Source organism: Mustela nigripes, chromosome 3, assembly GCF_022355385.1.
Source record: "Mustela nigripes isolate SB6536 chromosome 3, MUSNIG.SB6536, whole genome shotgun sequence".
Classification (NCBI taxonomy): Eukaryota; Metazoa; Chordata; class Mammalia; order Carnivora; family Mustelidae; genus Mustela; species Mustela nigripes.
Window position 1 is genome coordinate 153,450,721 of NC_081559.1, and position 24,562 is coordinate 153,475,282.

Here is a 24,562-nt window from a genome sequence, read left to right on the forward strand (position 1 = left end):
TCTTGCTGGGAAGATTTTTTTTTAAGCATAAAAATGTGTAGAAGTAGAATATTACAGAAACACTTTGAGTTTTTGGCTAAGCTTTAAAGGAGGGTACTCCATCTTTTCTGGTTTCTATTGTAAGGCAGGTGTTTGTATTTTCAATATGTGAAAAGGCAGAACTCTGTCTATCTTGAACTTTCCTGAGCCCTTCCATTTGTAACATTCAAGCTGCGGAAATGAATAAGAAGCTGCTACTAACAGCCAGTGGTTAGCAGGAAGTGGTTGGTGAATGACTTCAGGTGAAGTGACCTTTGTTTCTCAGCCATGAAAAATCATTAATTCTTCTAAAAAGGTGCTAGAATTGAAACAAATAATAAACAGAAGGTAAAATGATGGTTTATACAAGGGCTTCCAAAACTGTTTTCTTCCACAATAAATGAAGATAAGATTTCTTGGCATCCAGATGAGAACTTTCCAACATTCCATGTGTGCATAAAATTCCATATATGCAAACAGGTTTCACAATTTCAAAGATCTGGATTGCTTGTAGGCTACATTTAGCTGAATTGAAAATCCGTCTCTCTGGTATTCATCTTACCCCAATAATATGTGAATTTTATCCTTAGGGCCTGTAAGAGTTAATGTCATAAGTCGGAATTTACTTACTAGTAGATAGATGGTTGGGGAAAATTGGTTCAATGTTTTTCTTAACTGATTGTGTTTTCAAGATGAAAATCAACAGACTATGAATCAAGAGTTGCCAAGAAGATCAGTGCGTTCCTTTTGTACCTATACCATTGATTGCATATTTCCCTCCGGATAATTCTACTTTAACAAACACACACATAGTTTCTGGAAAAAAAAAAAAAAAGAAAGAAATGTTAGTAGCAGAAGCTGCTGCTCTGGCCTCCTATGTTGGCAGAAAGAGATTGCCTGATTTCTATGTTGGCGATCCATATTATTTTTTTTTATTGCATATTGGATAAAAGGGGACTGCTAAACTGCAAACAATCTGAATACATTTCTTTCTGCACTGATAAATTCTCTCAAATTTTCCAGCGTTGGAAAAGGTGGGGTGGCCTCTTGTACGTTTTTAAAACTGAGCCTTGTGTTTTGTACTGGGGAAGCATGCATGGCACCCATGTTCCTGGTGCATCATGTATGTTGCACATTTTACAAGTTTCAAAGCCCTTTTTTATATTATTTCATCTTCATTTTATAATGATTCTACAAAACAGCATGGACATCACTGTAATAATTTCTAGATGAGGAGGCTCAGAAAATTTCAGTAGGTTTTCTATATTCGTCAGGCTAGGAGAAGGATTAGGACCTAGGTTTTCAGATTTGAGGAAACTCTGGTGCAAGTTCAGAGCATGATTGCTTTTGGTCAAAGGGCCTTGCAAGGTGATAGCAAGGACATATTTTGCAACTTATGCTCTGGAGTTATCCGATAGCACTTTATACTTCTCTTTCCCATCATTGTGAGCTCTTCATAGAATGAGATCTCATTGTTATTCTTTCCTCTGATTTTTAATAATTAATCTTATTTTCCAACAGGAATTTTAAAACCTGACCTAAATATTATAATTAACACATTGAAAGGTTCTATCAATATGACCCACTCAGGATCCCTTTTGCGGTATGGAAATTCATGAATGTAATTTAATGTTACTTTCAAAAGACTGAATTTTGTGTTTTGCAGTTTCCCTGACGGAGTTTACACAGTTGTATTCAGTGAGAGAGGATGGGCCATCTTCTGAAAGCTCTCTCTCTCTGGCAAAGGAAGGACACTAAGTGCTGCTGTATTAATAGTGAGAGAGGAGAGTTTTGATTCTTCCGTCATCTTTTGCCCAGCAGAACTCAATGCACAGCTTCTACTCACTCCTGATCATTATGCCTGGTCATGGCGTGGTTTTTCCATGGAGCACGATGCTATGAGTAGATAAGGACTGTTTAAGGAAAATGACTTTTCTACTGATTCCTGGGTTTCTGAATTCCTATCCCTTTAATCTACCTCTGTCTTTTGCTCTTTTCCACATACAAATAAGTCCTCATATCTTCTTGTTAGAATTGGCCATTTAGAGCCACTTGACAGAGATTCTAATCATGAAAGTGTTCCTATTTCTCAGAACCAGGGAGAAACTCAAGAAATGGCTTTTTTTCTTCAGTGCTTTTGAGGTTTTAAGCCTCTTGGGTGTGGAGTAGTGCATCATGTCCTTCTGAATTTTTCTTAAATTAAATGATAATGCAAATTTAATTTTTCTCCATAGAGCCCCATCTATGAACTGATCTGAGCATATTTCCCCTTTTTATGATGACGAAAAGAGAAAAAAAGAAGTGAATTTTCAGGGGTGAAAGATGTGTTCCTTTTAATTGGAGCACTTACACTATACCTAAGAATATTTGGAAAGTGTTGGAACCTAGTTATATTTTCAAGAAAAACTCCAGATATTGAATATATAAGATTTCAGAATCCCATTTCGTGTGAATTCTTCAGGTCTGGGTGGAACGAACATGAAAATGTGTTGGACATTAATTCCTCTAGGAAGTCTGGGAAATGTCACTCTCCTTTGTCCTCTTAGGTGGCCATGTTTGCACTTCAGCTGGGCAGTGCCACCTTCCTGCTTACGGAGCCCGTGATCAGTGCGATGACGACCGGGGCTGCCACGCACGTTGTGACTTCACAAGTCAAGTATCTTCTGGGAATGAAAATGCCATATATATCTGGACCACTTGGATTCTTTTACGTGAGCTTTCCATATGTCTTTGTTCATGTATTTTGGGAGTGCGTTTCACAAAGTAGAATTCGGTGAATTCTAATACTGAGATTTTTCGGTAGGAATGGAACGTGGGTTTAAATACAATCATTTTTGGGATACTTTTAATGTAATTTAGGATATGAAGCTAACTTAATATGTTCTATCTACTAATTTTGGAAGCAATTCTTCATAAAAATTGAGTATGATATAATTTGGGGTCATGATTAGAAAAAAATAACTGGAATTTTTTTCAAGAGCCAGCTCTATTGCAACTTCTCATGGAAGTCATCTACTGGGATTGGGGCCCAGTTAGACTACAGGACACTCTACCACTTTCATTTAGTATTGTGAACTCCAGTTTGGCTCAAATCACAGGCCTGGGCAAAATTGGTGGCCGGAGCCCCGGTGGCCGACTATGAGCTACTAAAAGTCACTTAAACCTGAGGGAGGAACCTATGGCCAATTTCAAAATATTACCCTAATAATACTTCATTGTTTTTGTCCCCTTTTGAAGCTAACCTAAAATCTCTGACTGCACAGGAAGTCATATCCTATGGAGCTTTATAAGAAAATGAATGTTTCATCAATAAACTGGAGGGCAACCAAACTTCATTTTACTTAATTTCTTAATTTTATGTAGTAGAGAAGGAAAAAAAAATTTTCCCTTCTTTCTAGGTTCTGAGCTGTGGATCCTTTAACAAAAAAACAGATTAACCAGAGAAAACCAACAAGTTTATTAACATGTGTATCATACAGGCAAGGGAGAAACTCAAGAGATGAGTAACTTGAGAAAGGCTAGAATTTGGGTGTAAATACTTTCTTCACCCAAAACAAATGAGGAAAAAGTGTGCAGAGCCAAGTTATGGGAAGGTGACCAGGGAAAGTACTGTAAACAAGGATAAGGTTTGCTGTGCAGATTTAAGTTCTTCTTCTTCTTTTTTTTTTTTAAATTTTTTATTTTTTATAAACATATATTTTGTTCCTTCTTCTTGATGGGAGTGCTTTGTGATTTAGAGTCACCCTTTCCTTCTATGGAGAAGGAGACACCTTATAGGTGGAGAGTTCCTTTGTGAATGTAAATTTCTCTTACAAAAGGGTTCCTTATATTCTGTTTCCAGAGCTTCCTTGTGTCTGCTGTTTCTCAAAATAACAACCTGAAGATAATCCTTACGTCAAACAGGCATATTTTGGGGTAACACATCCTGAGCTCTCACAATGTAATGCTGCATACTAAGTAACATTAATGTTTTATAGTGAGAGAATTCTGACCCTCAATTTTCTTGATCTTAAAGGCTAAATAGTAGCTTAACATAGAAGTACAATAATTTCTTCATCTAATGCCTGATGTTAAGGTAGTTTGCGGTGTTTCACTATTATACACGGCTTCACGAGGATCTTTGTTATTTGTATGTTATTATCTGCATCACTGATTATTTCATTGGGATAAATTCCTAATAGTGGAATTACCGGGTCAGAAGGATGTAAGATGTTTGCCAAATTTCAGTCTGAAAGTTGTGCTCATTAATATTGCACACTCACCTTATCATTGTCAACTCTAATTATTACTATTTTTAAAATTGGTCACTCTGGTACCTGAAAAGTAGTATTATCTATCTGCTTAAGTGTGCGTTTTTCTGAGTGACTGGTAAAGCAGTCCATAAAGATAATAGTTGGCAACATGGAGCTGGAAGCTGGTTCTGAATTTTTGCTATTTAGGTAATATCCTGCTCAATGACTCATTCATTATAAGAGAGCTTAAAACCAGAACAAGAGCGCTGGAACTGAGCCTGGAGGCCCCAGATCAAAGGAATGCAGACCAAAGTAGCTGTAAGCCATCAGGTGACGGGTCCCTTACGACTTCTGGTGACACCAGGTCTACACCAGAGAACCAAATCAGCATTGGATTCTGTCTTGACCTTCCTGAATGGTGTGCTCATCTGTGCCTGGGAAGTGTAAGGAAATGTAAACAAATTACAAATTAGCCTCTTCAGTCATATTCACACACACAAATAATCATCCCTCCTTTCTCTAATTCTGTTAAAAGAGGCAGGAGAGCCTGATAGGGGAATGACATTCAGTCTTTCAGCTTGTTTCTCTCCTGGCAAGTATATAAAATGCCATGTTAAAGTGTTTTGTGTATGTTTTCTTTTTTCCATTTTATTTTCTTGTGAGGAAAACTGTAAGCTACTTAATCTTTGCCTTGTCTGTCAAATCCTATGTGGCTTTTTGGAGGCAAGGGGTTAAGTTCTCACAATGAAACAGGATCAGATTTTAAAATATTTATAGATGGCTGGCTTTACAGTCACTGTATTCAGTTGGTGGGAATTGCTAAGCTGTGTGCTGAGAGAAAATGAAGAAAGTTGCTATTGCTTTTCCGTGTCCCAGAGTCCTACACTGTTTAGTTGCTGAGTTGGAATGGTGCTTTGAGTCTTTGCCAGGGTTTCAAAAATGAATGTGGTTATTTTAACCTCAAAAATTGTGGTGATCTGAGCTTTAGATTAAGAAATAAATTTTGTGTCATGCATAGGTTCTACTGGGACATTTGCAAAGTGAGCTTTGGTGTAGTTAGGCTGAGGAAACTGATGATGATAATGTAAGTGTGAACTTGCCCCTAGCTCGTTTGAGTGGGGTGTGCAGGACCAAAGCTGAACTCAGGTCTGAGGTATAGAACAGAAAACAAAATGGAGGCCTTGATCATCAGGGCCAGAGAACCCAGAGGAGGGTGAATTAACACATTGGAGGATTGTTCACTTTTTGACTATGTTTCCTACCTGTGAGGTTTCACAACTTCTATTCTTTTTGAAAGCTACTCAGGCTTTCAAATGATGGGAGATAAAGAATATGTAGCTGATTATCTTTGGAACATAAATTAATATCTAGAGTATTTGAGACTCTTGTACAAAAGTCAGTGGTCACGCCTAATTTTCTCAGCCGGAACACTCCTTTTTCTTAAAAGAATTCAAGTTTGGCCAATGAAAATGTCTGTTGGTTAATTTTGATAGTTGTGATCTTTGCTATCAACGTCACCTTCTGCCTTCATCCTGTTCTGAGGTCACTGGAGTTGGGGTCTCTCCTTTCTGCCATGGGGATGATTTCTTAAGTGTCTTCTACCTGGGGGATGCCTGAGGCTGTGCTACTAAGAGAATCTGATTTTCTAGTTTGAATATCTAAAATCTCCATCCCTTTGGTTGCTCTGGACTGGTGGGTGTTCTTGCCTCAGCAAAACATTTTTTTAAAGAGCAGTTTGAGTCAGAAACACCTGGTGGCAGGTTCTGCCCTGTCAGATTGCAGAACAGATGTCTGATAGGTCGTAAGAAGTAGATGTGCCCTAATGCTTCTCCCCTTTCTACATTTGCCATGTAGATCACATGCCACCAATGCCAGCTAAGATCAGAGAGGCCACTTCTCTTCTATCTGAAAACTGGTAAGGAGCTTCACCAGAGGAGGGGCTCTCCTATCAGTGTTAAAGCCTTCTAAAGCGTTCAGCTCCTGATCCTTCGAGTGCCTCTCTCAGAATTTCTAGGATCTTTATATTCAGATAGATCCCCATGTACACCCTTATGATCTCCTTGATTCCCAAGAAAAGTGGGTAGAATTAGGCAAAATTCATCTTTCTTATTTAACTCCCCAAATTCCTTCATGCATCATGTTTTACTTTCCCCTTTGTTATGTGAGTTTTATCTCTAAATTCATATACCTCTAATAAATTTTAAATTATGGCCATTTCTTAATGGTCTTTGAAGTATCGCACATTCCTTTTTAGTTACTTATGGGGTAAAAATCGGGTTTTTTCTCTGAGTTGACTTTTAGCTCTGCTGATTTTATTTAGGGCCCAAACACTCAGGTAGGCCATAATTCATCTTTTCTTTTCCTTAGAAAGAGGCAACAGGAGAAAGAACTTGAGAATTTTATAAGCCCATATTCAGATCATAACTCTGGTCTTGACAAAATCACCAAATATCTTTGACTTCTGGTTGCCTGTTCCATAAACTGATGATAATTATACCTATTGGGATTCATTCTTTAAGTGAAACGCCTAGAACATATTCATTAAACAGAAGTCATTATCTTTGTACTAGTAATGCATCATTGGATGTAACAAATTTAAGATTTTTGAAAGAGCTTCTTATGTAAGAGATACTTCTGTCTATTAATAATAATAGAATAGTAATAAATGGTTTTCCTGTAAACTGTGGAGGACTCGATCAGATAACCAAAGCAAAAGAGTAAAACAAAGTTCTATCTCTTCTTGCAACTTAGAAAGATGACTTCAAAATTTATAAAACTTAAAAAAACCCCTGTATTTGCTGTTTATAAAAAGAGGTAGTCATCAGAATTCAAGAAATGCTATGTTTTTAGTTTATTTTTATTTAAAAATATTTCCATCTATTCAGCTCACCACCCCAATAGTTAAAAATTCACTTAATAAATTATAACAGTGCTGGAATACATGTTACACTAAGCAGAAGCAATAACATTCTGTCTTGGGACTTTGGCAAACCAGTGACACTATTTTATTCCTGTCTTTTTTACAATTCGAATATTTGACTGATAGTTGGTTCCCCACATACATAAGAGGGAAAAGTTTAATTCTTCTCTAGAATATTTTTTTAAATTTAATTTAATCTTATTTTTTCAGTGTTCCAAAATTCATTGTTTTTTTTTTTTTAATTGAGAAATGATGATGTATCTTTTGTTAGAAAGGATGTTTCCCCAAAAGGCACAATAAAAATTACAAAAATTCCTAGTTCCTATTAGCACATGTGGGTTTCTTTGAGATGGCGCCAGTATCTCAGCCTGGAGCAACATATGATAAATTTGGCTGAGTTAGTCTCATTGGCATGGCTTCATGTGAGTACTGTTCTAAATAATTATGTACAGTTCTGTACATTAAACCCAAGAGCACAAGGCAAGCTTGGCAGCATATTCAATTACCCTTCTTGGAAGTTTTTATTTCCTTCCTTAAATCTGAGGAGTTTCAGGACTGAAAAACAGTTTCATTCCTACCCCAATCCCTGAAGTACAAGCAAGCATTTTCTAGTTTGGACATCCCCGAAGGCTGCAAGGCAGGAACCAAGAATGTTAATAAAATGGGGTAGAAACGTCAGAAGGAAATCAGAGCCAATAAAACATTTTTTTTAATAGAGAATGAGCTCACAATTAAATATGTACAAATGAGGTTTATATGTGGAGAATTAATCTACTTTGAAGACCTAGGCCCTCTGGGAATTCTGAATGAAGAACACGCTTTGGTGGTTTAGGAAAGCCTATGTTTTCTCTTCAGTTACTATGACATGTCTATTGTGAATTGCTGGGATGTACAATATACCCTGAAAAATGGACAGAAGAAATCGAAGGGGAGAGGAAAGGAATGTTCATCTGCAGCTTGATTCAATCAGTGACGTTGGGAAGAGAGAATGTGGCAGGTTTAATTTGGATACGGAACAATTATGTGGGAATTTATAACAAAGATTACTTTAAAATTCTAAATCAGAGGGCAGTTAAATTTTGCAACTCAACCATCTTGGGTTGAGCTCTCGCTATGCCCCACAACTCACTGAAAATCAAAGCACTACAAAATCCACGCTCAAGTAATTCAAGTTAAACTTCATCTTCTAAACAAGGGATGGCCGGATGCCACCAAGGCTGTGGCGAGCTTGGTTGTATGTGTTGTAAGTTTTGTGTGCCCTGTTGTTTTTAGTGTTGAGCACACCATTCTTCCCCTAGTTCACATTTTGGTTGCAGACTTAATTTATCCCTTAAAGAAATAGTGAATGGATTTTTAAAAAAGATTTTATTTATTTGATGTAGAGACAGAGAGATCACAACTAGGCAGAGCAACAGGCAGAGAGAAAGGGGGAAGCAGGCTCCCCGCTGAGCAGAGAGCCCGATGTGGGGCTCAATCCCAGGACCCTGAGATCATGACCTGAGCAGGAGGCAGAGGCTTAACCCACTGAGCCACCCAGGCACCCCAATAGTGAATGGATTTATTCCCAGTGTGAGAAGCACTTGTTGATCAGAAGTTTGCATATAATTATGTAAAAAATTAAATGGAATGTGTTTTTTTTTTTTCCCCCTATCTTTGGAGGTTTTGTTTGTATTCATGAAAACACAGCCTGGGGTTAAGCTTTCAGCTTAATATATTTCTCTTGTTTTTCTGTTTGAGTGACTTTAAGAAGTAGAGGGATTTGAGGAGTTTGATTTAACAATACTGACCCTAAAATGTTTAATGATACAATGATATGTAGGCAGAGTTTATAGGAGACATCAAATTCTTAAGAACAGAGAGAACTAGTACTCACATCAATTTTGGAGGGATTGGATATGGCTTTAAGGATCTCCAAGAAGAATCTATATCTGCTTAGAGATGGGATATAATGAATTTGAAAGTGAGTTGAGGCAGGGAGAGGACATGTCTGAGCAACCGTAGCTCATGTTTAAAGGCCCCAAGGATGTGAAAGCTGCCTTTAAGAACAAAACCCAGGGCTGAGAGTGGACTTGTCTCTCCACCTCCTAGGTGAGAGAGTTGGACTAAGTGTGAGGCTTCAAAACCAGAAATCTTCAACAGATTAATGTGGGGGAGATTTTAGGAACTACACATGGATAGGAAGAGATTAGTATGTATGCATCCTTGATTTAAGAACCACTAGAATAGATTTCCTCTGCAAATACTAGCTGACTGCCTCTTAGGCACTGAAGATGCAGTTGAGAATTAATATCCCTGTTCCCATGGAGTTTTATTGAAATACTGAGGTGGGCATGAAATAGGGCAGGAGGAGACAGATTGGTGAACAAGATCATCCCAGATAATGTTAATGAAGGAGGCCAGCTCTTGTAATTGAAGGTGGGTAATGGGATAGAGCAAAGAAGAAATGATAATACTCACCTTGTATTAATTGGGAAATTAAATGAGTCACTGCACGTAAGATAGCCTAGTGCCTACAAATGTTCCTTCTCCTGCTCTTCTAGAGAATCATGATATTGAAATAGGCTCTCCTGTTCTTTCTACCACAAGCTGCCCTCTCCACATCTGCGTGTGGTGGTGAAAATATAAAAATTCTTCTGTTCAGGTGGAAATAAAGGGTTAAGGTGAATGCACTATAGGGATTCAAGGAGTGACAGTTACTAAACCTTCCTGTTAAGTTTCACTTTGTGTTTTAGAAAGACTTCTATCTCAGTCAGCTTGAAGAGGGGGGAATTTCCTAGGTATACATGAAATCCCGAAGGCATAATATCCTCTGTGTTCATTTTGGTAAGGCTGTTGTAACAAATGGCCTCAGGCTACATGGATCCAACAGCAGAAATGGCTCTTCTCTCAGTTCTGGAGGCTGGATATCATCCGGGTGCCAGCATGGTAGTTTCCTCTGGAGTTGCTCTCCTTGGCTTGCGGATGGCCCCCCTCCTGCCTCTTTACATGGTCTTCCCCCTGGCCACGCACTTCCCTGGTGTCTCTATGTATGTCAGCATCTCCTCTTTTTATAACTGCAGGAGTCAGATTGGATTAGAGCCCACTCTAATGGCCTCATTTTAATTTAATTACCTCTTTAAAGGCCCTCTCTCCAAATATAGTCATCTAATGAGGTACTGGGGGTTAGGGCCTCAGCATATGAACTTTAGGGGAACACAGTGAGAAGCATTTGACTTGGTATATGTTAGTGTCCTGTGACTACTATTACAAATTACCAGAAACCTGGGGACTAAACACAGAGAACTTTATTCTCACATTTCTGGAATCCAGAAGTCCAAAAATCAAGGTATTAGCAGGGCCATGATCTATCTGAAGGTTCTAGGGGAATCCTTCCTTGTCTTCCAGCTTCTGGTGGCTCCAGGCAACCTTGGCTTGTGGCTACATCAACCAAACTGTGCCTTGGTTACCCCAAAGCGCCTTCTGCTTTGTGTTCATGTCTTCTCCTCTTCTGTCTCTTGTAAGTGCACTTGTTGGATTTGAGACAAATATCTGTGCACAGATGATGCCACAAGTGTTTTCAGACCACAGTCTGAACACATGGTAGAAGCATTTATGAATGTTACAGTTTTTTTTTTTTTTTCCTAGAGATATTCCTGGTTTTGTGGTTGATGACAGACTCAAAGTCATATATTGGGAATCAAGTCTTGTGGATCACAGATTAGTACTTTATACCTACTATAAAGTAAAATGCTGACAGCTTTATTAAGGTTTGCTGATTGTACCATCACTCTGTTGTTTTTCCAGTGAAACATAAAGTGATTTATGACAGATTCCTAATACAAAAATAGCATAGGAATGATAAATAATTATACTAAAGGGATTATGTGTTCTTTTTGGCATAAAATATATGTTAGCATATTTCATGTGGTCCCTTTATAGATAGTTCAGAAATATACTTATCACTGCTACTGAAGAATTGTCAATGATAACATTATATACTTAAAATATTAAAAACATTTATTTTCTGTTGTGGACATTTCATTATAGCAATACCTAGAGCATGGAGAATGCTGGTGGAAAGGATATTTGACTGAGAGAAATTTCTGGTTAATTGAGTATTGGACAGAAAATCCATTAGTTTGCTTATACTTACTAACATTTCTAAACATTTAAGATCTTTCCCTTTGCCTTATGAAGTTTAACAAAATGGACATAATTTAGCTTTTTCAATTATATAATGAGAAACTATTGAATGGGTACAACCTCCTTTGCCTGTTCGTTTGTTTTTTTTCCCCTTAACTAAATCCCAAATATGAGTTTTTTCAGCTTTGGATTTTGCCTCATTCTTATAAAGATGGAGTTACTAAAAATCTGATTATTTAGATCAGATAGAAGATATAAAAATCGATTACTTGAAATTTACTGCAATGGTAGCTTTAATATTTAGCTCAAGACCTGCCTATAATAAAACTTTAATAAACATGAGTGATTAATTAATGATAGCTACAAAGCCCCATAATGTGATATAGCTCAAGTATTGATAATGAGAAAAGAAAACTCTGGTTCCTGTCTCTCTTCATCATTCTGCTTATTCAAGTTAAAGTCTCCTATTTATTATTATTTTTACTACATTAGACCAAAGTATTTATTCATTCGGCAATATTTATTGAGTGTCCATCTGCCAGACACTATTCCAGAAATTGAAAATCCATCAGTTAAAGAAAAAAGCCAAGATTGGCTATTCTATAAATAAATTTGTTGGGGCACCTGGGTGGTTCAGTCAATTAAGTGATTGCCTTCAGCTCAGGTCATGACCTTGGGGTCCTGAGATCGGGCCCTACATTGGACTCCCTGCTCAGCGGAAAGTCTGCTTCTTCCTCTCTCTCTACTGTTTCCCACTGCTTGCGCTCTTTTGCTCATGTTCTCTCTCTCAAATAAATAAATAAATAAAATCTTTAAAAAATTTGTGCGTGGGCGTGCAAACATCTATTAACTACTTCAGAAAAATCTCATCTGTCAAGAAAACAGTAAGAAACAACATATGTATCATGAGTAGACTACTTTTATTTTTTGAAATATCTCAAAATGGATTTGTTTGGACATACCAACAGTTTTCATTTAATGTCAAGTTGTAGTAAATGGTCAATTTAAAGAATTAGCATTATAGTTTCAAAATTAACTGAACTCCTTGTTTTGTTAAAGTGGTCTGTTCTGGTGACACCGTGTATTTAGTTATCCATACACGTATTAAACTGTCTCTGCTCTTCTGAGGGAAAGATGCTCTTCAGTGGGAGTTTTTATCCACTGGAGCTTAGTGTGTGACAGCATTCCCTGATGACTGGATTGATGAGCAATGAGAAATTTTAATGTGTGCTTAGGATGCCTAGACCTGCATTAAACGAGCATATGTAATTACATATGTGTTTGTATATCTGCTTGTATCCCTCTCCCTGTTCCTGCCTCTGTCTCCATATGTCACTCGTGGCCCTCAAGCTGACTTTAGCTGTGACTTCTTCCTGTGGGACCACGTGACAGTCATTAGGATGACACTCCTCCTCAGCCTGCTTTTCTATTGTGTTCTTCGCGCTGGTTGTAACAAGCCTTTGCCCTCCCCCACCGTTCTTCTGGAGCATCTTGTGAGAAGTGCTTTGCCCTACAAGTTGTTGTTTAACCCAGACAGACAATAAAACCCTGGGGGGGGGGGCTTTTCTCATTCCTTTCATTCTGGGGTGGTCATTTTTATTATTGCAAACACATGTTCTCAAAATGCACATTACAGCAGATTTGGTATGGCTTGGCAGTTGAACATAGCCCTTCCCCCCTTTCTTAGACAGGCACTTTTGTGGCATACTTTTAATACCATAAAACAGAAGGAGTAATCCTCTAAACTCTTTAAAACATTTGGATGCTTGTGTTTTTTCTTGCCAAATCATCTGAATGATATCCTCATTTTTGTCCTTAAATCATCAGAAAGCAATGTATCTGGACAAAATTTTCTTGACATTCCTCTAACCCTATCCCCTATAGAATATATTTCACTGAGAGGCCTTTTGAATTTTAGTCCTCTGCTTTGAGTAAGGGGTGACTATGAGAAATAGAACTTGCTCCTTCACTTGCTGTACGAATTCAGTGAACAATTATCGTCCACAGCATGGAGAGACAGAAAAAAATGTTGTCTGTGTCTCGGAGAGCTATGATATTGTAGTACCAAATTTTCTTTTCAGATAGTGTGGGATAAAATAGAATACTGGGCAAAAGATAACAGGTAAAGCTATTCTGATCCCTCATTATTCCTTAATATATCTGATACACAAGTAGTGAGGTTTTTTGGGTTGTTTTTGTTTTGTTTCTGTTGGTTTTTGTTGTTTTGTTTTTCAACTGTGGGCAAAAAGGATTCTGGATTACCTCTGTGGTCCCTTTCACTCAGTGAAGCTTCAGTTTAACTGAGTTTATTTAATTTGTTTGTTTGCAAGAGTTACAGTGTGAATGATAACGTTTAACCTCTAGAATTCAGGTTCGGATAACCTGAACCTGATGTACCTCCTTAAACCATCTCTGGACCAGATCTCTAGACCAGATGGGTTAAGTCCTTTGATTAGGAAACCAAATTAGTAGAGCAGAATTTTAGGAGATCCTGAAGAACATGGTCTATGTGAGCTCTTTTGATCCACTGTGTACGTAATATTTTGATCCAGTATTTTTAGTTATGGTCAGCTCATACTTGAGATACTGAAAAGAGAGGCCAAAGAATGCCAACAAGTTGGACTGCTGTAAGAATAGCCTGTGTCCTAGAGCAAAAGCTAGTTTTTATCACCTGAAATGACTTGAAGAATCTGTTGTGGACAAATAAAAATGAGCTTATAAAAATCAGAGTCAGCATGATCCAACAGAAGGAGGAGTTAAGGGACATGTTGAAGATAAGCATTTAAAGCTTATTTAAAAACCTTTAAAATTATACAAGTGATATATCTTTGCAAGAGAGAATTTGGAAGATACAGATAAATGCAAATACTTCCTTATGCAGAGCTCTTAACTTTCCAGATGCATCCATAGATATTTAAAGTGCATGTGCTTGTTCTATCCTGCAGTTTGAGGAAGAGTCTGATGAATCTGCATGTGGGCAGTGAGTTTTAGCATCTCTGCCTGATGAAGGCCCCAGAAGAGTCATCCTCTCTAGCAGTGTCCTTATGTAGGAAGGAGCAACCACTGAGTTTATTGGAAGAGTCAGGGACAAAGCGGTTTTATACATGCAAATGAATTATAGGTTGCTCTGCATTAGTGCTGACCACACTTTATGCCTACCTTTCCACACCCCATCCCTTAACATGATTTTTTGCAAAACATCAATGAGTTCATTTGGAGCCAGATTTCAGTGTTGGTCTGTTGTGGATGACCCCGAGTTTTGTTTGCATGTTCCCTCATCACTGCAGATCTACGCATATGTCTTTGAGAACATCAAGTCTGTCCGACTGGAAGCACTGCTGTTATCCTTGCTGAGTATCGTGGTTCTCGTTCTGGTTAAGGAGCTGAATGAACAGTTTAAAAGGAAAATTAAAGTTGTCCTTCCTGTCGATTTAGTTTTGGTAAGTATGAAATCAACATTTAGCATTCTGTCTTACAGTGCTTGCTTGTTGTTGGGGTAACCTGCAGAGGCTCCCTATATCGTTTGCAGTAACCCACAGCTATTCCTGTCTCTCATTAAAGGAGGGCTAATTTTGCATGGCTATACATTAATGTAAGAACAGGAAACATTTTGAGTCAATAATTTTAAAAAGGAGGCACACATGTTTTCAATTTACACAGCATTTCTCATATGCTTGTAATTTTTTAATAGAAATAATAGAACAGATAACTTAAGGTTTTAAATAAGGAGACATTTCTGAGGGTGAGACTCAAAAGATTTCTGGAATGATTCTCTCTAAAGCAGTAAAAAGGGATATCATATCCTATTGATGTGGCATCTATATGATATGTATAGAAGTATTATTAGTTGACAAATGTCCATCAATGATTGGTAAAGTTATTAACACTTTTTTTTTACCAACCTAATTTTGCTTTATTGAAAGGACACTCATGATTTTCACTGGCCGGGGCTGGTTCTCTAAGATGTTTTTTGTTGCTATAGCTGGCCAAACAATGAATTATACTTTGCATTAAGGTTTATGGTTTAAGGTTTATGGGTTATGCATTAAAAAACACATTTTGAAATTTTAAGAGCCTCTAATGGGAACTCTTAATTAAACAAAGCATTAGGTTGAAAATGTAATGTTAACACAACCATAGTCTACTAATTTAATCATTAATTGGCTTTAGTTTTTTAATGGTCTTTGGGTTACACATGTACAGAACAAGTGGTGTCTAAATAATTTCACCTCTTGAAATAGTCATTTATATTGCTGAAATGGTAGGTTTACATAAATAGATAAACCTAGCACATTGGAAACTATCTCTGAGGACCGTGAATTACTTCAGTAGAGCTAAAGTGGATGGCCTCCCTCCATAGCTAGAACTTGTATGATTCTATACTCCTGTTAATTTATGGAGATCCATGTAACATATGTGATCTATTTAATGTGTGTGTGTTTGTATTTCAAATAAGCCATAAAAGTGGAGGGTACTGTGATTATTAATAGTTCTCACAACAACTGTGAAACATACCATTTTATTCCAAAATCCTATAGGTATTAAGAAATCTTATTATATCTTGGGAATCTTTATTATGTATGTTGCAAAAACCAAAAATTGAAAATAACCTTAGGTAACATGTCCCTTGAGCTAGTAATAAAAAAATTACTTATTCAATGCAAAAGTAGTAAGATATACTTTATCCTTATAAAAAAGAAAAGGAGAGGTAATTCTTACACAGTTTGCCCCTAATATTGCAAGATCCATGGTAAAAGTACTAACGCAGGCCCCAATACTTAAAAGTTATAGATCAAAGTGTTAAATAAAACATGTTCTGCGGTGCCTGGGTGGTTGAACTGATGAACCATCTGACTCGTGATTTCAGCTCAAGTCACAATCCCAGAGATCTGAGATCGAGCCCCATGTAGGCCTCCATGTTGGGCATGGAGCCTACCTAAGATCCCCTTTCTCCCTCTTCCCCTCCCCCTTCTTTCCCACCCTGCTTGTATGTGCTCTCTCTCTCTAAAAAATACCCCGAAAAACAAAAACCAAAAAAAAAGCAAGTTCTGTTTTCCTATTTTGACTAAAACACCTTAGTGATTTCCTTGAAAGGTCGGAATAGAGAATTCTCCATCCTTCGAGTTCTGTCAGAATGAGGCAGCATGGGGTGAGCCAGCTCCTTGGCCTGCCCCTTCTCTTCCTACTCCAGCTCTGTGGGACCCACAAGGGGATTCGTATGTGTATGTGTGGCTCTTCCTGCTCCAAGCCCCAAACACATCCTCACTCTTTCATCACCCAAACTGTCCCTTGACCTCTTCGGGGGTCACACTGGGAGGATGAACCTAGGGGAGCAGCCTTGGGCCATTGGAGCAGGAAACTGTAGATTCCTGAGTATCCAAAGTGAGGTCCAGAAAGACAAGTACAGGTGAGCTGGGCACCCCTACAAAGCTCTCATTTTATGGGGAGGGCCAGATTAGAAAGGACCAGATTAGAAAGCCCTGACTCACTGGGCCTGACTGGACCAGGATCCTCTGTTGCCCCAAGTCTAAGGGCAATGATGGCCTTATACACACATATAATATTAAAATAATATTGAAGAGGGAACCAATGATTCATCTGATAGAGGAATTTAATTTTGTCAAAGAGATAAGAGTAAGGAAATAAGATATTGTCTGAAAGCTAATTCAGTGGCTTAAATTACTTAATTTTAGTATTGCCTATAGGTATTGACCGTCATGTATTCTTCCATTTTCAATAAGGAACCAGTACTTTGTGGCTATGGTATATTTTCTTTTACAGCTTATAGTATTTTCTGACCTGATATAAATATTTCATGGAAATTATTAACAATTAAAATTTATTAATCTTCTTAGGAACTTTTAAATATATTAATGCTTCTGATTCTAAGCTAATAGGATGAACTTTTAACTACTATCTTCATCAGGAAACACTATAATATCACAATATTTATTGTTCAACAGTATAACCTATACAGTTTTGTTGCCTTTTTAAAAAATCCTCAAGTCTGTGTTGCTTCTTAAGTCTATTTGATGTTTTAAAATCCTCTGTAAATTAAGTTAAATATTATTATAGAGAAGAGAAATACACAGATAGGAAAAATCCCTACAAAATAAAATTTTTGGGCATTAATTGTTAAATATGTCTTAATTTGCTAGTGTGATTTTGTTATACCTTATTTCTGGCCATCTGTGTGGTAAATTTGTACTTTAAATAGATAATTGGTATGTCTCTTTTTAACAAAAAAGTATAGTACATAAGTAGATCCAAGCTAATACCAAACTGATACCATAACCATGTGAAATTCCCAGTCCCTACTAAATTTATGAGAAGAGTGAAAAGAGAATGTGAAAATGGGTGGAAAACATGGGGGTGGCATGGCTAGAATAACAGAGACTGAACTGGGTTCTGAGCATCCTTTTAAAGGTAATTTAAAGGTATTTAAAGGTATGCAGGCAGAGAACCTGATCTTGCCTATTGAAGGTCAGATAATAGAGCATAGGGAACCTGAGACTCCAACAGAGGTAATTTTAAGAACAGTGATTCCAGCTTGTTATTAACTAGTACATTTTACTTCAAGAAATAGTAAAAACTTGGGGGCGCCTGGGTGGCTCAGTGGGTTAAAGCCTCTGCCTTCAGCTCAGGTCATGATCTTGGGGTCCTGAGATCGAGCCCCGCATCGGGCTCTCTGCTCAGCGGGGAGCCTGCTTCCCCCCTCCTCTCTTTCTGCCTGCCTCTCTGCCTACTTGTGATCTCTATCTGTCAAATAAATAAATAAATAAATAAAATCTAAAAAAAAAAAAGAAATAGTAAAAACTCAAAATTCAAAATTATTCAAGGAGACTATAAATCATTATCGATTACTGACCTATGTAGTCGTTTATGCAATATCTCAGACTCTTGAAAGTTGGTGTCCTATAGGGAATTGTGCTCTGATATAAAGTATTTCTTCATGTTCCAGGAGCTAAGTATTTAGGTTGGTTATGGTATCTGTACACACACACATACGCTCCCATATTCTATTCTGCGCCTCTTCAAAATCAGTCATGTTTGGATTGACGTGTTGGAAAGGATGTTAGAAAAGCCATACTGTGGGGATGCCATTTGGTTTTTGAGACTGCAAATTAAGTGCTTTCAAGTTTCAAAGGCATTTTTTTGATTTTTTAAAATTTTCTTAGTTTTTAAAAATCTGTGCAACTACTACATTACTCTGGATAATCATGGGACAGATAAGTAATGTTTACTTTCAGAAATAGCTTCAAGGTGTTTGGGAGGCCAGTAATAATTTTCTTTTTCTTTTTTCAAATGGAACCACACAGATTATTGCTGCATCATTTGCTTGTTATTGTACCAATATGGAAATCACATATGGATTAGAAGTAGTTGGTCATATTCCGAAAGGGTAATGTAGTCTTTTTCTTTCTTTCTTTCTTTCTTTCTTTCTTTCTTTCTTTCTTTCTTTCTTTCTTTTTTGTTTGTTTGTTTATGATGGAGGAAAAGTCTTGAGGTAGATGGCTATGGATTTCATTTCTTTCAAAGGCCCTCTAGAGGACAAATTCTAATTAATTTCTATTTGAAAATGATAGAAACAAACAATACACATATGGAGAAAGAGTAACCTTTTAAACTGTTTACCTATTACTAAGGAAGTTGACAACTATTTTATACAGCATTGCTTCAGGTTAAAGATTTGGAAATTATTTACAAAGATATTATTTGGGGGGAAAAAGGAGGGCATTGAATTTCTAAATTATAGTCATGCTCTGGGATTTATTGTTCCCTATTCCACACATGTATTCTTATGACTATTTTTATTTCACTTAAAATGTAGTAAAAGCACATAAACATCAATTGAAATAGCAATCCCACAGGCCTGGGTGGTGTATAATGGTAAAAGAGGGTAGAAATAGAGAAGAGGGTATGGTTTCCCAGAGCCTTCCTCTGGACCCTAAGAGGAAGGTTAACAAGAAGTGCTCACCCTAAAAGGGCAAAAACATTGAGCCAAATATAGCCTGGAGGAACACAAAGACATCTTGGGGAAGAGTGGGGTGTCATAGGGTTATTCTCTCTTGATGGGCTGTATAAACACTGGTACTTATAAATGTGGGGCAGAGTTACAGTTGTTTCCTCTGTATTTTTATCTTCCAGTCCCAAATTTGGGCTTCTCATTACATTAAAATGGAGGAACAGTAGAAAAATTGTCAAGGGCTAAAAAGATAATTTAAAAAAAAATCCTGTCTTTAACCTTTATGTTAGATGCAGGCTAATGGTTGTTATTTAAATCAACTTGGGTTTTCTGGAAGGGGTCTCTACTTTTCCACCTTCAAAAGTCAATTTATTGTTTCTAGGTCAGCTTATTATTAATAATAAATAGCGAAGCTCAATTTTTATGAAACAGAAGTTCTTATGGTTTGAAATGGCAGATCTCTTATATATCATATTAAAATATCTTAGGGCCTATAACGTTACACATCAGTTTCTCTTGGGTGTAAACTTAAGGAAGTGGATAAAAGAAATCATGCCTCTCCCCCACCTGCTTTAATTCTCCTTTATTTTGAGTGACCTTTCCACACCCATTCTCTGAAGGAATTATGGAAGGAATGTGGCATTGCAAAGAGACAGTGAACCCCAACATTACCATTCGCTTTGTGATTTAGGTGCATTACCTAAACTTTCTTAAAATGTTTTCTCTGCCATAGAGTGCATGAGTGGCACTCACGTGGGGTTGTGTGGACGATTAAATGAAACAGCTAATTGAGAGAGCTGAACATTCCACTTTCTTGCTAGATATTAAGTCAACATGATTTATCTTCCCTTTTTCTTCTACTTTTTCCCCAGAGAGATTTTTTGTTTGTTTTTGGAGGAGAAGTAAGTCCTCCAAAGCATCATCAGGGATAAATAAACAATGATCCCTTGGCTCAAGTGGTTTTCAAAAGACAAGGAGACATTGGCTGGGTATTAGGTGAAAGAAATATTTTAAACACTTCCTTAAAGCTGAGGAACTGGGAAAAAAAAACTGGGGAACTATATTTTGCAACGGAGGGTACATGGAAACTTTACACACATTTTTCTTAACATATGTGATGCATAAATTGTACTGTAAAAGGATTGAGTTAAAAACATAATTAAGATTATGAATTAAGATTATAATTAAGATTATGGCAAATTAAGGGACTAGTTTAAGAATTGTAGCTCACAGTAAACCATTGTTCGCATAAAACACTGTAGTACTCAGGGCAGAAAGTATAGTCTTTAATCCCTGCCAATCACATATTTGGAAAGGTTCGAATGAAAGAACACTCCAGATCTGCTTTTGTTCTGATACAGGACATTTTTGTTGAGTCAGAGTTTCTGTAGTGTAACCTGGGCATAAATGCCGGTGGAGGCATGGAGCCCATCTCCATGGTGATCCTTGTGATTTTGCTTTTCTGCTAAATAATATTGAAAACAAAGGGCTTCCAACCACAAGGCTCCTTGTTCACATGGGTGTTTCACTTTCTCCATGTAAACGTCATAGTCATTACCACAGTTGAATTCAGTGTAAGTTGTTACAGAAATTACATGAAAATTGATGACTTCAGAAATTACATGAAAATTGATGATCTTTCTTTCCACAGAATCCCTCCACCTAGAGCTCCCCCCATGAATGTCCTCTCTGCAGTAATCACTGAAGCTTTTGGAGTGGCACTTGTCGGCTATGTGGCCTCCCTGGCTCTGGCTCAAGGATCTGCTAAAAAATACAAATATTCAGTTGATGACAACCAGGTGGAGTACGCCTCAGCCCCCCTCTATGGTAGTCGCGTCATGGTACTCCGGTTCCAGACCCTGACAATGTTGAACTTACGAGAAATATAACTTTCCTGAGTGTATAGCAAGAATGATAGAGCAAAACAGAAATCTCTAAATCATTCATAGAAAGCTGAAAATCTGGCCTCCACGGGTTGGTTTAAACTATAAAAATTTTTCTCCCTAGGGAGAAGGACATCTTGATGTCCTTTCTGGTGTTAGGATAGAATCCACAAATATTTATCATTGCATGCTGACTTTTAAAAAAATCATAGATTTCAAAATAAAAAAAAACACTAATATTATTTGTGTTAGTAAACAACTAAAGAGCACAAGGGTTTATTTTAAGACTATCAAAGAATGAAAATTTTACTGATTTACTTCTGAAACGACTTCTGCTAGTTTCTTATTTCAATCCTTGTGGCCCTCCCTACATGCCTGCATAGGTCTGCAGAGGCAGCTGTGGGACAGTGGTTATGAATGTTCTATTACCTGTGTCTAAATTTCACTCTGATGCTATGTATCCTTAGTTGGCTGTGTGCCCCGTTTTGTTATCTATGAAAAAAACCCCACATTTATTCATTTAACAGATGTGTATTGAGCTGTGCCATGTGCTGGACACTGGTCTAGGGATGCAATGGTATACAACACAGACCATGTCGTTCCTGATCTCAAACCCTCACAGTGGCTTCCCATCGTATGCAAATGAAATGCCTCTTTTCCATGCCTTATAGAGCCCTACACCACCTGCCACCATTTCTGTCCTCTCTGATCTTGTATCCCTTTTACACTCTGTTTTTGCCACACTTACTTCCATGTTTCTGGCTTAGGACATTTGTACTTGCTGCTCCCTTTGCCAGGAGCTCTGTTCCTTCAGATATCTGCATGCCTCTTTTATTCAAAGTTTCCCTTCTCAGGGAGGCCTTCCTTGGTAAACTAAAATCCTAAACTCCAGATTTTTCCACACCCTACTCTGCTTTGGTTTTCATTATTAATCTTGTTTACTGTCAGCATCCACTCACTAGAGTGTAGCTGTCTGAGGGCAGGGATGTTTGTTTACTGGCAACAGCAGAAGCAAGAAAACATCCAGGTAACATTTGATGACTTGGACTGGGATATAACAGTGCCGGAGATGAGAGGAAGACAGATTCTGGATTGGATGTGGATACTATCTGGGAAAAGGGAAAGAAGCCAAAAACATCTCTAATGCTTTTGGTTTAAGTAATTGGAACTTGAGGTGGGGAAGAATGTGGGAGGACCCGGTTGGGGACGGTGGAGAGCAAGAGCCTGATTTGGTGAAGTTTGGGATACCTGCCAATCCAAATGGAGATGCTAGGTAGCAGGTTGGCCATATGAGTCTGAACTACAGAGGAGTGGCCCTGGCTAGAGATGTAAATTTGAGAGTTGTCAATGTGTATTTGGGTAGCTAAGATCAGGAAGACAAGTGGTCCAAATTTGTGATTGGTTAGATGAGAAGGAACCATAAAGGAAATGGAGAAGTAGTGGCCAGGGAGGTGGGAGGAAAACAGGAGGGTGTGAGGTCCTAGCAGGACCTAGAAGGAACCTTTAAGGAGGGAGAAGTGAGAAACTATCTCAAAAGCCAATTTTAGGCAAGGTAGATAGGAAATAACCACTGGAGTTAGCATTATGGGGGCCATTGGTAGATGGCCTACTTCCCTAGAAGGTGGTTATGAGCATTAAATGCTTAGAACAGTTTCTGGCTTATTGTAAGCACTCAACAAAAGTTATATATATATATATATATATATAACTTTTATATGTATAAATAAAAGATATATATATATATAAAACTTTTATATATATATACATATATATATATATGTATATATTTTAAATAATAGGTCACAACAAATAGGGAGAACTGAAATTGAATACAAACAAGCTTCATCCTTTGACAAGATGTCCCTGTGGTCTCCAAAAGTTAATAGTGATTAAGTAATATATTCTCTTCCTATCAATCCTGTAGGAATTTTTGGCCCATGGCCTCAGCAATGTGATTCCTTCATTTTTCTTCTGCATACCAAGTGCTGCCGCCATGGGAAGGACTGCCGGCCTGTACAGCACGGGCGCGAAGACACAGGTAAGTTCATCATTCAGAACGGACCCAAAAAACTGCTGGTTACTCTCGTTTTTGGAAAGGGTGAAAATTGAGCTCCTCTCTAAAGTCCTGAAAATATTTTCACTCCTTCAACTTTTTTTCTAACTAGTTTTGAGAAAGTCTGTCTCTTATGAATGATCCTTCCAGAAGCCCAGTGACTCAGGGAGCATACAGAAATCCTACTAGTGGCAGCATTATTGTTGGCAACCTTTGAATAAAGCTCCCCCTAGTGGTGCTGCTGGTTTTGTGTTTTGCTAATCTAGCCATTCAATTTGAAAATTTTTCCTTCTTGTTCATTTCCTTTAAATAAAATGAAATTGTTTATATGAAAAATCTGTCCTTGATGCTGAAATTTATGTCTATAGAGATGTATAAGTATATAGACAAGTGGTAAGTCACGTGTGCATATTTTAGGTTAAAGAAACAATTACATATGTTTTAGGAACTTAATTCAACATTTGTTGAGAGCCTCGTCTATACCAGGTATTATGCTGGATGCTGGTAGGCAGACAGTGATGATAATGAAGATGTTGTCTTCATTGATGATGATGGTGGGAGTGTTGGTGAAAGCATATACTATGTCATAATTTTTATATAAATGTGTATGTCATATGTATATGTCATGCTTTTTATATAAATGGACTCTTTTAAACTTTGGGCAATTCTGTGAAGGAGGTATAATTATTATCCTCAGTTTCCATATGAGAGAGTTGAGGAAAAGAGGGTTAAAATAACTTATCTGGGTCACAGAGCTCGTGAATGGCAGAGCTGGGATTTGAACCCAGATAGATCAACCTCAAACCTTGCATTTATAAGTACTGTTTCACATATAAAAATTTATGCAGATGTTACTATAAGAAATTAATATTAACAACTAACCATCATTAAAGCAACTGAGAATTTAGAAAACATTTTATGTGATGATTCAAACGTTTATTAGGGTTCTACTTTATATTAAGTCATTTGGGGGGGTTTTAGAAGAATGAATTTGAAAAAGATATGGCTCTTGACCTTGGGGGCAAGTGGCAAGAGAAAGATGGGTAAATGGAAATTAAAACATAGCACAAAAGTAACTAATAAAATTACTGATGAATATACCATGGAGCAGAAAGGAAGCAGCAACAAATTCAGAATGTATAATAATTTCAGAGATAATTGCCACAACTCATGAGCTGAGAGGTGATGTCATCATTCAACCTTGTTTTACATGACAGTTTGATTGGCTTTTACGCAGCTAGTGATGTCAAGCCTAGGTTTATCATGTGCTCCGGCATGAACACTTGCAAACTGGACTCTCAGGTGTTTGGGGGTTAAATTTGAATGTTTAATATGTAGTGTACTCAGTATCATCCCCAACTCTGAGGA

At 37.5% G+C, this 24,562-nt stretch overlaps 1 protein-coding gene across 1 annotated transcript in view; it reads left to right on the forward strand.

Annotated features, from left to right (window-relative positions):
- The window catches only part of SLC26A7 (solute carrier family 26 member 7), a 111,553-nt gene that overhangs the window by 45,229 nt on the left and 41,762 nt on the right, over window positions 1–24,562 (forward strand). The window contains exons 4-8 of the mRNA XM_059395521.1: window positions 2,565–2,729; window positions 14,580–14,732; window positions 18,612–18,694; window positions 20,910–21,057; window positions 23,066–23,179. Of these exons, the coding sequence (XP_059251504.1) occupies window positions 2,565–2,729; window positions 14,580–14,732; window positions 18,612–18,694; window positions 20,910–21,057; window positions 23,066–23,179 (663 nt within the window). The remainder of the gene's footprint in view (window positions 1–2,564; window positions 2,730–14,579; window positions 14,733–18,611; window positions 18,695–20,909; window positions 21,058–23,065; window positions 23,180–24,562) is intronic.